This window comes from Grampus griseus, assembly GCF_964374135.1.
Source record: "Grampus griseus genome assembly, chromosome: 3".
Lineage (NCBI taxonomy): Eukaryota > Metazoa > Chordata > Mammalia > Artiodactyla > Delphinidae > Grampus > Grampus griseus.
Window position 1 is genome coordinate 42171556 of NC_139019.1, and position 15523 is coordinate 42187078.

Consider the following 15523-nt stretch of genomic DNA (forward strand, 5'->3'; position numbering starts at 1 on the left):
AATTCCACACACTACTCTCTGCATTCGCCTCGCTGGTTTAGATGACGGCTTAGGACGGATCCGCACTGAAACGGGAGCTAATGCAAATTTCTTTTGTTCTCAGGAGATGAAGTGGAGGTTTGGGGGACGCTACCGTCGGAACTCTGGAGGCCCAAGCAGCTTACACTGATCTAAAACAAGGCTACCCGATGGGGAGCCAGCAACTCCGGGTGTGAAAGAGAGAAATGTTAAGACCGAGGGTCCGCCCAGGTGCGAAGGCTTCTCCCTCGGGACTGGCAGTAGCGGTTCAGGAGGAGGCCGGGGCCCGACCACTCGTACCTTGCTTGACTCGGGGATCCCTGGTGCTGCTAGTAGCGGCGGAAGGGGGCGGCCTGACCACAGGCTTCTTGTTTTGGGCCTCCCCAGCAGCTCCGGCCTCGGCGGATTTGGCTCTGGAAGCTGATACAGCGGCCCGGACCGCCGCGGCCCCCGGCGCCTTGTGTTTCTTGTTCTTGCCTCCCATGCTGCAGCTGCGGCAGAAGATTCCTCCCGGTCCAGGTCCCGGAACCACTCCCGCACCGCCTCCAGAAGCTCTTCACATTCCCCGAGTCCCACGCCGCCACCTTGCGTCCTCCATCCGGGCTTCTAGGCCCTGCTACAACCGCTGCTTCGCAATTGGTCCGACTCACCAAGGTCCCGCCTCCTGCCCGCCCACCTAGGCGTCTGCTGCGTGCTGGGAACCCTCGCCTCGCTCCCTCTTTAGCCAAGGAGCTGCCTATCCGCCGGTGTTTAGGAGAGGAAAGGAAAGGTCGAAGGAGAAAAAGGAGGCAGGGAAAAAAGTCTCCGGGGCTGCGTGACTCGACTAATTTTGTCTCCCACGGGCCCCTGTCGCGGCTTCGCTTGGCGTCACGGTCGGTGCGGTCGCGGAGCATCTTGGGTAGGAGGGAGATTCGGTCTCGCAGCTCCGAAAGATGGCGGACGCTTTTGGGGATGAGCTCTTCAGCGTGTTTGAGGACGACCCGACCACTGCGCCCGGAGCCAAAAAAGACAAGGAGAAGGGGAAATGGAAGGGGCCGCCAGGGTCTGCGGAAAAGGCCGGGTAAGGAAGATGTCCCGAAATGTCTTTTTTTCTTTCTCTCTCAGTGTTGAGGGAAGAAAATCCCACTCTTCTGAAGACCACGAGAAGTAGGGTGTAAGTTAGTGGCGTTGGGAAGTGAAGGGGGTTGAGAAAAATGTTGAGGAGGGAGGAAGAACGTTGGTTTGGGGGAAGCTGGGTTTTGGCGTTCTCCAGTGGCCGCAGGCAGCGTGGACTTCTGACGCTTGCGTAAGGCCTATTACTCCTGCCTGCGCCCTGGGGTCGTGAGGGTAGGTCAGGTGTCTCTTAGTTTCTGTACCCCCAGCTCCAGCACAATACTGGGCACAATACAGGAAACGAATCACCAGTTGAGTAAAGGGTTAAGAAGCTTAGAAAATGTGACTTGGATTGACGGGGAGGGGAAAGGGCAGACAGCAGAAGACGGGAAAGAGATTCAATCTCCAGGCTGCAGTTTTCTTGCCCATAATGAGGTGATAGCATCAACCACTAGGGTGTTTGTAAGGAGTAAACGAGATAGTATGTGTAAGCGCCTAACAGTGCTTAGCACATAATAGATTCTCAAATGCTGGCTTTCTTTGATTTTATTAAGAAAACTTAAAAAAATTACTGGTCCCCGAAACTTAAAGTAAGATGATTCATTAGTAATGAATAAAATTTACTCTTGACGTTGGGGGAGGATACCCAATGAATGCTTGAATTAAATTAGTCATGATTTTGCTCTCAAGGAACTTTTATTTGAGGTAAGGAGGTGGTACAGATACATATTTTAAAGAGTTAGTAGGAGCTTGAAATAGAATAAGCTGTATATACAGTTAAGTGCTATAAAAGTTAAGGAAAGAGAGCTATTTGTGATGTCTAGAGAGCCTTACATGCAAGAAGCTATTCTGTGTTGAGATGATTCCTTATTGACCGCTGAGAATTTTTTGGATTTGTTTTGTTTTGTAGCACAAATTGGGCTAGGCGGAGTGTTTGCTTAGGGACTACAAGAGATAAGCCTGAGAATATAAATTGGTTTTAGATTATGAAGGGCCTTGAACAGCAAGCATATGAGTTTTGATTTCATTTTAAAAACCCAGGTGAACATGTGTTTTTTACCTAACTTGGAGACTGGATAGGTAGAGTGATAGTTTAGAAAAATTAATTTGGTATCAGTAGTCAATGTATTGAAAGAGGAAAGACACTGATAGTAAAAAGTAGATTAAAAAGTATTTCAGTTATCTAATTATGAGATTATAAAAACCTCAACTCAGGAGGTGACAGAAGGAAGGAAAAGGAAAGATAAAATGTTGTGAAGGAAAAAATTGACAGGTCTTATTTAAGGAGGACAATGGAAGAGGGGTCAAAAGAGACGTTTTGAACTTGGATATCAGGAAGAAGAAAAATAGGGAAATTTATAGGAGATTTTGATTTCGAAATTAATTTGGCTTGAGACAAAGTGAAGTGATGATAGTATATCCATATTGAAGTATCCATTGGGCAATTTTAATCTGGGTTTGGAGAAATACCAGAACTGTAGGTATATATTTGGATGCTATTTCAATTGGTCCTGCTTGAAGTGGAGATTCCTGTGGGAAAGTATAGTTTTCCCACACATAGAGATTAGATGGATATTAGAACAATCAGGAGTTTGAAGTGTCACATAAGAGTGAAACAAAGGAGAAAAATAGTCTTCCTCTCTCATTGAGTTAGAGGGTGTAGTAGTCTTGGAGAACTTTTCAGGGAAAATGAGAAAGGAGGACAGGTTCTTTTAATTTTTTTCCAAACAGGAATAATTAATAGTTTCTGTAGTTTGAATGGGCAACTATGATGTTATGAAGATGATACATGTATAATTTCCTACTGCGGTAAATACTTTGTTTCAGAATTACTCAGGGAAAATTCACTTTGCAGTGTATCAGGGGTAAGCTGTTTCTGCAACCTTCCAAAGTGAAAATTTGTAGGATATAAAAACAATTTATATTTTAATTTTACTAGGAAATATGTGAACATTAGAGAAAGGAAATACATAAGAAAATATAGACCATGATTAACTTACGGAACTTTGTTTACTACCAACACTTCTAACTAGGCCTAGACGTCTAGGTATTTTTAGGGAAAAATCCAATTTGCCTTATTGTAACTATCATACTATCATAATTATTTGTATCGTAGTCAATATGTATAGCATGATTTCCATCTGATTTGTATAACACAGAAGGGCAAATCCTGGAACTTTAGAGGATCTTGCCTTTTGTATTGATATTTAATACTCTAGACCAAGTGGGTGCTTTTTTAAAAAACTTTATGAGAATTGTCTGGAGAGAGAGAATAATATGAAAAACTCCATGTACGCATAACTCAGCTTCAGTATTATCAAGTCATGGTCAATTTATTCCCACACCCTTTTTTTGTAAATCAAATGCTACTAATAATGTTATTTCTCCCTAAATATTTCAGTATGCATCTCTTGTTGATAGTGACTTTCTTTTCCAACGTAACTGTCATGCCATTGTTATACCTAACAAAATGTACGATAATTCCTTGATATCATTGAATAGTCAATCCACAGTAAGATTCCCCAGTTGTCTCAAAGGTATTTTTTTGTAGTTGGTTTATTTGAATCAGGTTCCAGACAAAGCCCTTATACTGTTTTGGTTGTTATATCCCTGAAGTCTTTCATTTTACAACAGTCCCTTTTTTCCTTACGCTATTGATTTCTTTTGGAGGGGTGGATGAAAGGAGAAACCAGCTCATTTGTCCTGTATACTTTTCCACATCCTGAATTTGCTTTCTTATGCTGTCATTTTACTAGCTTTTTTATCTTCAAGTATTTACTGTAAACTGTCCTTATATCTAGAGCTGAACTATGCAATCTATAGTAGTCCCCCACCCTTATGTGAGGGGGATAGGTTCCAAGAGCCCCAGTGGTTGCCCGAAACCTTGGATAGTACCAAACCCTATATGTAGTATGATTTTCCCTATACATACATACCTACGAAAGCATAATTTATAAATTAGGCACAGTAAGAGATTAACAATTACTGAAAATAAAATGAAATAATTATATCAATATATAAGTTGAGAACTTTCACCTTTTCATTTTTTTTTAAATTAATTTATTTATTTTTGGCTGTGTTGGGTCCTCGTTTCTGTGCAGGGGCTTTCTCCAGTTGCGAGAGCGGGGGCCACTCTTCATCACAGTGCGCGGGCCCCTCACTGTCATGGCCTCTCCCGTTGCGGAGCACAGGCTCCAGATGCTCAGGCTCAGTAGTTGTGGCTCACGGGCCTAGCTGCTCCGCGGCATGTGGGATCCCCCCCAGAACAGGGCTCGAACCCACGTCCCCTGCATTGGCAGATAGACTCTCAACCACTGCGCCACCAGGGAAGCCCCACCTTTTCATTTAAAGTAAGCACTTGACGGCTTCTCTTTGGCGTTGCCAGCATCACTACTCTTGTGCTTCGGGGCCATTATTAAGTAAAACAAGAGTTACTTAAACACAAGCACTGCCATAGTACAACAGTGATCTGAAAACTTAGACAGCCACTAAGTGACTTAACAGGCTGGATACTGTTGGCAAAGGGATGATTCATGTCCCAGGCGGGATGGAGCAGGAATGTGCAAGATTTCATCATGCTACTCAAAAAGGCATCCAGTTTAAAACTTATGAATTATTTACTTCTGGAATTTTCTGTTTAATATTTTTGGACCTCAGTTGACCTTGGGTAACTGACACCTTGGAAAGGGAAAACATAGATAAGGGGGGACTCCTGTAATAGCTACTACCTACCTGTAGCTGTTGAGCACTTAAATGTAGTTAATCAGAATTGACATGTTCTATGAATGTAAAATATACACTGTATTTTGAAAACTTGTTATAAAAAATGTCAAATACATCATTTTTATCTTTATATACTGAAATTATAATATTTTGTATATTTTGGGTTAAATGAAATACATTAAAATTGGTTTCTTTTTTAAACTATTTTAATATGGTTACTAGAAATTTAAAGTTATATAGGTACTTGCATGTATATATCTTGGACAGCTGCTGATGTCGAGACTTGATTAGAATCATTCAATTGTTTAGATAAGAATACAGTTGAATAGAGAGTTGAATATAGTATTAAAGAATAATGGAGCTCTTCTGAAGGAAAGTATTCTACAATGAATTTAGGTTTTAAGCTTCTCAAAGGTATAGCTGCTGTGGCCTCTCCCACTGCGGAGCACAGGCTCTGGACGCGCAGGCTCAGCGGCCATGGCTCACGGGCCCAGCCGCTGCGCAGCATGTGGGATCTTCCTGGACTGGGGCACGAACCCGTGTCCCATGCATTGGCAGGCAGACTCTCAACCACTGCGCCACCAAGGAAGCCCTGTTTCTTTGTTTTATAGTCGTACCAACTCCTAGTAGGTTTAATTACAATGCTTTGGTTGATGCTTACTAATTCAGAAAGAATAATAAAATGTTAGAACTAGAGGGATCATAATTATCATTCATGTCTTTTACTGAGGGCCAAGGATATTGATTGCTTGTCCAAAGGAGATTCATGTAAGTAATATGGAACAACTGTGAATACCTATTCCACTAAATGGGGCGTGAGAGGAATTACATATTTCAGGTTTTGCCAAGCATCAAAGAATAAACTTCATTATGGAAATGTTATTCAAGCATATAGATCAGTACTACTATTTGTTGACTCTTTTTTTAAAAAATTTTTCTGTTGAAATAAAACATACAAAAAAAAAGTGCGAAAGTCATGGGACAAATTTTCATAGTGAACACACCAGTGTAAGCCCTGTTCAGGACAAAAAATAGAATATTGCAGAAATCCCTCTTTTTCCCCCAGTAAAGTGACTAACGCGATAATCACATGTGTTAGTTTTTTTTCTGTTTGTAAATATAATGTAATTGGATTCATACAGAATATGTTCTTTTGTTTCTGGCTTTTGCTCAACATTGTAAAATTCTTTTTTTTTTTTTTTTTGCGGTACGTGGGCCTCTCACTGCCGCGGCCTCTCCCGTTGTGGAGCACAGGCTCCAGACGCGCAGGCTCAGCGGCCACGGCTCAGGGACACAGTCGCTCCGCGGCATGCGGGATCCTCCCGGACCGGGGCACAAACCCGTGTCCCCTGCACGGGCAGGGGGATTCCCAACCACCGCGCCACCAGGGAAGTCCGTTTGTAAAATTCTTAACTGTAGCTCTGGCAGTAACTTTCGAAGTATGATTGAGGTTTAGTGTGGGATCAGAGGAATATTCCCAATTACCTGAAAAGCCTGCTCTTTTTCAACTATAGGAGACTGAATTTTTCTTCACATAGTTCAGCCAAAAACTGTATCACAAGTTCAATGTAGAGACAGATGAGAGTCCAGCTGCCTTCTATTAAGCCAGACATTAAAGAGACTTGCAAAAATATAAAACAATGCCATTCTTCTCATTAACATTTTTTTGGGAAAATACTAATTTTTTTCAGTTTTAATATTTAATGTGGTAAACATCAATAGATAAGACTACAGAAACAAAATTCAAAGACTACAGAAAACAAAAGTTTATTGTCACTACTTTTGCCTTGCAAAAATATAAAACAATGCCATTCTTCTCATTAACATTTTTTTGGGAAAATACTAATTTTTTCAGTTTTAATATTTAATGTGGTAAACATCAATAGATAAGACTACAGAAACAAAATTCATTGGAATCCTCAGTAACTTTTAGACTGGAAAATCAAAATCAAAATCTCTCATTTCTGAGATCAATGATTTTGGAGCCACTGATCTAATATAGTTTAATTTCCATTTTCCTGGTAATTAATGGTTCTTGAGCTCCTTTTCGTATGCTTATTGGTCATTTGGATATCCTCTTTCGTAAAGTGCCTGTTCTAGTCTTTTGCTCATTTTTTTATTGGGTTATCTTTTTTTTTTTAATTTGTAGCCGTCACTTCCATTATTTTAGATACATACGCCTTTTGTCAGTTACATTTGTGTTTTCTCCCACTTTGTCTTTTCTCTGTACTCTCTTAATGGTACCTTTTGATTTACAGAAACTCTTAGTTTCAATGCAGTCCAATTTAGCAAACTTACTTTTTGGTTAACAATTTTATGTCCTGTTTAGTAATACCTAAAGATAATTTTCTTATTTTATCTTCTAGAGGCTTTGTTGTTTTTGCCTTTCACAGTTAGATCTAATATCCATATTGATTTTTGTGTATAACTGGCATAGGGGTCAGATTGATTTCCCCTATGGTTATCCAATCCACAAAGCACTGTTTATTGTCACTACTTTTGACCAGTGAATCCAACCACATAAAAAAAATTTCTCCCAAATAGTAATATTATGCCGTTTAGAAAAGCATTAAATGTTTATTGAAAGTGTTCATGTAAATGTCTAATGGTATTTTACAGTTTTTAAGAATATTATATTAGTAATAGTTGTGTTAATGTGAGTTGCAAAATATTTTTAGAACAGAATTTTGAAGAAACTATGAAATGAAAGAGGAGTAGTATTCAGTTTCATTAGTTAAAATAAAGAGTATTCTGGGCTTTAGCCACTTTTGATTTGTAACATCTATTTACATGACTTTTTGTTAATAGTGTATATTATACATGGGATAATATTTTATGGAGTCACCCTTAAAGTAAGAAGTGCTATTGCAGAATTCATTCTAAACCGTTCACATTTCAGAAAACGTTTTGATGGTAAATTACAATCTGAGTCAACTAATATTGGAAAAAACAAGAGAGATGCAGACTTCGAGGGCACAGATGAACCCATTTTTGGAAAGAAGCCCAGGGTAGAAGAGTCAATAACTGAAGACTTAAGGTAGTATTTCCATTGTTATAAATGTTAGTAACTCTTAAGTTGGGTGGTTGCCTGAAGTTTTGAAAATTGCTTATATGTTGTTACTTTATGAAAATATTTGTTGTATTAGAGAAATGAAAATAAATATTCTTTATATATTCATATAAACATATAACTGTAGTACAATTATGTAAGTTTGGGGAAATGGAAAACAATATAGAAAAGAAAGGCTTGTAATACTTTTGAATCCAATTTTAAGAAAGAATCTTGAAGCCTGATTTTTTTAAAAAGAAGAAATGCTATTTCATTTATTTGTTAATGTCTTAGAAGAGGATCACTGGAAGAGTGGGATAAAAGGAAAGAATAAAACTGACACAATGGAAGGGAATACTTGAGAAGGAGCATTAGGAGGAATTAGATTTTCACTGTTGCATGTAGCAGTAGAGTGGCTATGAATCTCAATACTACTATCAATGAGGGAGACCCATGGATATGTATGGCTGAAATAGCTGGGTGTTTCTTTGAGTTCAAAAGTTGGAACTTTCTAGAAATTGATTACAGTTTCTTAGGTTGACCTGTTTCCTCTCGTAGCGATGATCATGACTTTGCTTTTCTCATTTGCGATATTCTAGCTTGGCACTGCAATGAAGAATTTACTCCTGTGGTTTTGTTGTTGTTTTTTAACCAGTTAGCTGTTGTTGTAGCTAGCAAAAGTAGGTACTGTAAATGGTGGTAGATGTATTACTGAAATACTTAAGATGCACTGTTTGTCCAAACTAGTGCAATAGGTTACAAAATAATACTGATAATTTAAAATCATTTTTGCTTATTGTAGTAACTCTTGGGTTTTATCCAAAGTATGGTTATTGATTTAAAGTAAAAAATCAGAAGTACAATCAGTAATAATGGATCTAGTGCAGAAATACATCTATTTTTCTTCAATTTATCCACAATCATGTCATTTCAGAGTCTAAACAGAGAACCTATATGAGTATAACTTAGGATTTTGATGAGAAGAGGGAACACTTCTATAAATTATAGCAACATCTGTATTAGGCTAGTTTATTTTATACTTCCTATGACGTAATGGTTTTTTTGGGGGTTTTTTGGGTTTTTTTTTTGCGGTATGCGGGCCTCTCCCGTTGCGGAGTACAGGCTCTGCACACACTGGCTCACGGGCCTAGCCTCTCCGCGGCATGTGGGATCTTCCCGGACCGGGACACGAACCCGTGTCCCCTGCATCGGCAGGTGGACTCTCAACCACTGCGCCACCAGGGAAGCCCCGTAATGGTTTTTATAAGCAGCTTTGTGTTTTGAAGCAGTGATAATGCTTTTGTAGAGGTACTTTTTATCCAAAATAGTTACTGGAACTAAGCTGACATAATTCTTTGAATAATCCACTTGGAGTCTGTCTGTTTTGTATTTGTAATAAAAGATGCTAACTCACCATTTTGAATTCCCAGCATATATAATTCTCAGTAATTTATTTTAATGTAATTTTAACAAATTTTTTTTTTAAGTTTGTCAGACTTGATGCCCAGGGTCAAGGTACAATCAGTTGAAACTGTTGAAGGGTGTACACATGAGGTAAGCACAAACAGTGTATGGTAAGTTGGTGTTATAAGTGGGATTTTGCTTTGGACTATCTAATCTGATGATTGACAAGCAGTTTAGCCTTAAGGGCTTTGGAAACAATATGTAGTTTCTGTGCAGTCCGTGTACATAGTCTAGTGGAAGGAACTGGGGGTTTGTATTCAAACCTGAGCTTAGACACTGACACAGTGCTTTTCCTAACTACAGTCTTGGATACCAATTTCTTAACCTCTTTGACATTGGTTTTCTAATTTGTAAGTTTAGAATAATGGGATTTACATCATGGGGTGGTTGTGAAGATTATGTAAGAAAATTAGGTGAGATACCCAGCACAGAGTAGGGTTTTTTTGTTTTGTTTTGCAGAGTAGGAATTTAGTACATGTTTATTCCCATGCTCCTAAAGTCAAGTAACAGTGACATTTTGCAGGTCCCGTGCTTTTTTGTGTTTTGCTGATGACTGGTATATTGCAGTTTCATTGTCTGCCACAAGATGGTGGTCACTGATAGCTTGTAGTAACCGTTCATCAGTGAGCATTTGTAAACATATGGGACATAAGGAAACTGTAACACTAGTTCTTTCTATTAAGCCCTTCTGCTTTTACCATGTAACCTTATATGTTATTGCTACAGTTAATTGAGGAATCTTATTAAAGACTTTATCAAATAAGCAGAATAATTCCAAATTAACAAAAATTGCTTTTGATGTAGATCTGGAACGTTATTTTTTTAAACACCTGTTTTTCTACTTGAAATTTCCTTATGTTCTTTAGAATATCACTTAGTTTGGCAGGTATAATATCCATTAGATCATTCATTAAACACTTACATTAGACCCTATTTGATGCTGTGGTCTTAAAAAGATGGGAGAAAAACCTCAAACACACACAAATTTTGCTCTCAAGAGGTCAGAAGTTCTTTCTGTCCTCCATGATTATCCTCAAGCCCTCCATTCTGTTATCTTCTCTCACTTTTTTAGCAGGTAACCTTACCTTTTACTTTATCTAGAGGTTTGAAGATATCAAGTTGGAGTCACATCCACTCAAAGGACAAGGCACTGCATTGTTTAGGCTGAGGAGAGTTGCTCTGCCAGTGTTCTTGGTTGTATCCTATCCTGCCTCCACAAAGACTTGGATCATTCCATTTTCCGTTGACTGTTTCTGGTGTCTCCTTTTCTCTATTTTCCTTTTCTTATCAGCATATGAATATTCAAAAGCTTCTCTTTTGTTCTGTGTTGCTTTTTAGCCACTGTGTTGTGTTTCTTCTTCCCCATTGTAGTCATTCATTCAGTACTATCTTTTGGGTGCCAGGTATATTTTATTATTCACTGAATATAAAGAGATAAACAAAAAAAGTTATGGTCCCTTTCTTTTCAGAGTTGTTATTGAGTGCTCTGCTTAGAAAATCCCTGCTAAGTGCTCGCTTCGGCAGCACATATACTAAAATTGGAACGATACAGAGAAGATTAGCATGGCCTCTGCGCAAGGATTACACGCAAATTCGTGTAATATTTAAAAAAATATTTAAAAAAAATAAATAAAAAGAAAATCCCTGCTAAACTTCCTAACCTTCCAGTCATCTTTTAATCTACTAGAGTTAGATTTCTTCTTTCTCCATGTCTTTCAAACTGCTTTGGCAAAAATCACGAATAACTAATTGCTAAGTCTATTTGACTCTTGATTAGTCTGTTGTTTTTCGATTTTTCTGACTCCTTAGTCTCTGTAGGCTTCTCTTCTACCTGTCTGTTATAAGTTAGTGTTACCCAGACTGTTTTCAGAGAATAGAAACAAAACTCTGATTCTCATACATGTGAAAACACAATTTGTTATTGTTGCTGCTATTAAATCTCAGAAATGTTAAAGTCTTAATTGCTTTGTGTTAATGTTTTTTGTTCATGTCATAGCAAGTATCAGGAGAGATGTGAGGGAGGTGAACCAAGTAACCAGGTATGGCCCCGCAGGTTGATCATACCTTGATGAGGATCACACCATGATTTAGGGTCTAGTCTTCAGATTTTCGGATTCCGAAATTTGATTTTGTCAGTGCACCAGAGGTTGTGCTCTCTGGATAGAATCACTTTCATCATAGTCATGGTATGGTATAACAAAAGAGGGACATTCCCTTAAATTAATGGATAAGTAGTCCTCTTATTGTCAAACTACCTAGGAGTCAGAAACTACTTAGAAGTTTCTTGGTGTCATAATAAAGGGGAATATGTAGTCTTAAGGGGAAGACTGATGAAAACTATTCCTGTCCCTGGAAGGGTTCATTCACTAATAAGAACAACTCATAAATTAATTCTTTCATAATGTGTGCTGGATAAACTACCAAATTCTGTCCCTTTATAGATTCCATTTAGAGTTCCACATTGCTTCTAACACAGTTATTATACTGGGTATTGTTCATTAAGTTTCATAATTTATCTTTTCACTTAATTACAGTCAGGTTCTAGTTATTCCTTTTGAAACACTACACACATCATCTTGATTGTAATTGAATTGCAGATTTACCAACAATCTCTCAATATTCTAAGACAGCTAATCTTATCTCATACTTGTTTGTTGAAATTTTGCTCTTAGAAATTATTTCTAACTTCTGTGTGTACAGTACTTTGCCCTTGTTGATTGATTATTTATACACTAATTGGCTTACATATTGGGAATTTACATATATTGTGAACTGCTCTCCAGATCTTAATCTTCACTGGAGGAAAATTAGTTTCCTGTTCCAGGAAATAATACCATTTTATTCCACATAGTTTTCTTTCATATAGTGGCATCCCTTTTTATGTCCATTCTGCTTTTTTGAGCATTCATTAATGTCAGGAAGTACATTAGACCTAGAAAATACAAAGATAGCTGAGATAGGTCCTAGACCTTAATAAACACAGTTTCTTCTGGGAGATAGACTTAAGTGCTTTTAATTAGATTACTATCAGATAAACACTAATAGAAGTTTTTTGAATGTTGTAGCTTTTGCATTTTTCTCAAAGGTGGTTATTTAATTTTACAGTGTCTAAGACTGTCAGAAACACTAGTTCACCACCTTTATTTTTCAAACCATCATTGATTAGGGAGTGCTGAATGCATCAATTCTCGAATAGTAAATTGATTTTTTTTTTTAACATCAGGTCGCACTTCCTGCAGATGAAGATTATCTACCACTTAAACCTCGCGTTGGAAAAGCTGCAAAGGTTTGTACTTTGGGCTGTACGGTTTGTACAGTTTTGTGAGTCTGTTTTCCTAAAAATCTTCAAGATAAACTTTTAAATGAGATCCTCATACTTCCGTGTGTGTGTGTGTGTGTGTGTGTGTATATATATATATATACACACACACACACACACACGTATATATGTACAAATTAAGAAGCCGCCACCTGAAGTCAAATATGGTGAGAACCAAATCAATAAACAACCATGCTGAAAACCACGTATCATGTGATAAGATTTTTAAAAATGAAAATAATTCTCAACGTTTTTAATGAATCTAATGAAAAGTACTGATCTTTCTCTAGAAAAAAATGCATGTGTACAATCAGTTTTGTGTATAGTTTTGGGAGTTGAACAAACTTCTAATGAAACTTAAACTCTTTTGCTGATATTAAATGGATTTTGAAACCCTGATAGATGGTAAAAGAGTAATATAAATTTTCCAAGTCATTTTCTTAAGTAAAAAAGGCAGTATGGTGGGGTAAACATGAACTCTTCAAGTCTAATAGATATATTATGCTGCCTTTGCTGAGTGAACTTGATTGAGGCCTTGCCTTTTCAGAGCCTCAGAGTTCCCATCTGTGAAAGGAAATTATATATACGTTAGGGGTTGCTGTGAAGATTAGTAGGTGGAAAATGTGTTGCACAGTGCCCACCATAAAGCATGTTCTTGACAAATGGTAATGATTATTGTGTTGTAATTAACATATATGTAAACATAATAATTGAAAGATCAGATAGTAGAAATAACTTCTATGCTGTCTGGTTAAAGTTTTTTTTTTCATTCTTCCTAATTTTCTCTGGTTGGTGGCATATTTCCCAAATAGACTCATAAAGAAATGCTCCCAGAATGCTTCTAGGGGTAGTGTCTCTTGGTTTTAAGTGTACTATAATGTGTCTAGGTGTCTTCATACAGATACTAATTTTTTTTATAGGAATACCCGTTCATTCTTGATGCTTTTCAAAGAGAAGCCATTCAGTGTGTTGATAATAATCAGTCTGTTCTAGTATCTGCACATACATCAGCAGGAAAAACTGTATGCGCTGAGTGAGTAGCTTTCTTTTTAAATGGAATTTTAGGACTGTTAATATTTGCTTTATACATTTAGGTGCTCCTGTGTTGGGTGCACCTAATATAATATTTATAATATATTTACAAATATTATATCCTCCTGTTGGACTCACCTCTTTATCATTATGTAATGCCTTTGTCTCTTGTTATAGCCTTAGTTTTATTTTTATTTATTTATTTATTTTTATAAATTTATTTATTTATTTTTGGCTGCATTGGGTCTTCGTTGCTGCATGTGGGCTTTCTCTAGTTGCTGCAAGTGGGGGCTGCTCTTACTTGCGGTGCACGGGCTTCTCATTGTGGTGGCTTCTCTTGTTGCAGAGCACAGTCTCTAGGTGCCCGGGCTGCAGTAGTTGTGGCTCATCGGCTCTAGAGCGCAGACTCAGTAGTTGTGGCGCATGGGCTTAGTTGCTCCGCGGCATGTGGGATCTTCCCAGACCAGGGCTCAAACCCGTGTCCGCTGCACTGGCAGACGGATTCTTAACCACTGGACCACCAAGGAGGTCCTTACAGTCTTAGTTTTAAAGTCTATTTTATTTTACGTAAGTGTAGCTACCACAACTTTCTTTTGATTTCCACTTGCATGGCATATCTTTTTCCATCCCTTCACTTTCAGTCTGTGTGTCCTTATATCTGAAGTGAGTCTCCTGTAGGCAGCATATAGCTGCAAGTTGTTTTTTTATCCATTCAGCCACTCTGTCTTTTAATTGGAGAATTCGTCTATTTACATTTTATTATTGATAGATGTGTACTTACTGCCATTTTGTTAATTGTTTTCTGGCTGTTTTGTAGTTTGTTCCTTTCTTTCTTCTCTTGCTCACATTCTAGTTTTAAAATGAAATTTTAAAATAACTGTTTCTTACCATACTCTTTAAAAGTTTAAATTTTTTCTATTTCATTTCTGTAAGTAAATTTAGACTCTTACCTTTATTTCATTTCTTCTACTTTGGGCTTCATTTGCTATTCTTTTTCTAGTTTTTTAAAGGAGGAAAGGTGAGGTCATTGATTTCAGACCTTTTTCTAATACAGACATTTAGTGCTGTAAATTTCCCTTCAGTCATGAATGTGTATCGTGATTCACTAGTGCTATGTTCATTTTTTGTGCATTTCATTTCAGGTCTTTTCTAATGCTCTATCTTCAGATTCATTAATCTTTGCTTCTTATTATCTAATCTGTCCTTAATCCTATTCAGTGCATTTTTTCATCTCAGATATGATAGTTTTCTTTGCTAGAAGTTCATTTTTGTGTGTTTGTTTTCCATGTGTTTACTTAACTTTCCTCCAGCTTTTTGAGCATACAGAATACAGTTTAAAAACTGTTTAAATGTTTTTGTGACTATTACTTTCATTTGTGTTACTCCCTGATCTGTTTCAGTTAATTGACTTTTCCCTTCGTTATAGGTATTTTCCTGCTGCTTTGCATACGGCTCTGATGGGATGTTTGGCTGTTTTTTAATTTCATTACTGACTTTTGGCAGTTTAATTATGATGTGACTTTACATAATTATTTTCATGTTTCTTATGCTTGAATTTATTGGGCTTCTCAAATCATGGGTTTATTAGTTTTTATCAGATTTGGAAAAATTTCAGCCATTTTTTATGTCAAATAGTCCCTCTTCTCCTAGTACTCTGAGGACTTCGGTTAAACTTATATCAGGAGACTTTAAGTTGTCTCAGAGCCTAGTGATACTCTTATTTATTATTGTTTTTTGGTGTTTATTCTCTGTGTTTCATTTTGGACAGCTTCTATTAAATGGCTTTAAGTTTATTCATCTTTTTATCTGCAATGTCAAATATGCTA

General features: G+C 37.5%; 2 protein-coding genes across 3 annotated transcripts in view; one reads left to right on the forward strand and one right to left on the reverse strand.

Annotated features, from left to right (window-relative positions):
* The window catches only part of DHX29 (DExH-box helicase 29), a 48018-nt gene extending 47389 nt beyond the window's left edge, over nt 1–629 (reverse strand). Inside the window, exon 1 of the mRNA XM_082650022.1 lies at nt 319–629. Within this exon, the coding sequence (XP_082506148.1) occupies nt 319–502 (184 nt within the window). The 5' untranslated portion in view covers nt 503–629. The remainder of the gene's footprint in view (nt 1–318) is intronic.
* A 224-nt stretch (nt 630–853) lies between these two features.
* Nucleotides 854–15523, forward strand: part of MTREX (Mtr4 exosome RNA helicase) — a 137449-nt gene continuing 122779 nt past the window's right edge. The window contains exons 1-5 of one of the 2 annotated variants that reach the window (XM_082650023.1): nt 854–1078; nt 7733–7870; nt 9370–9436; nt 12570–12632; nt 13586–13698. In XM_082650023.1, coding sequence (XP_082506149.1) covers nt 951–1078; nt 7733–7870; nt 9370–9436; nt 12570–12632; nt 13586–13698 — 509 coding nt within the window. In that variant the 5' untranslated portion in view covers nt 854–950. The remainder of the gene's footprint in view (nt 1079–7732; nt 7871–9369; nt 9437–12569; nt 12633–13585; nt 13699–15523) is intronic. The other variant, XM_082650024.1, reaches the window with a different exon arrangement.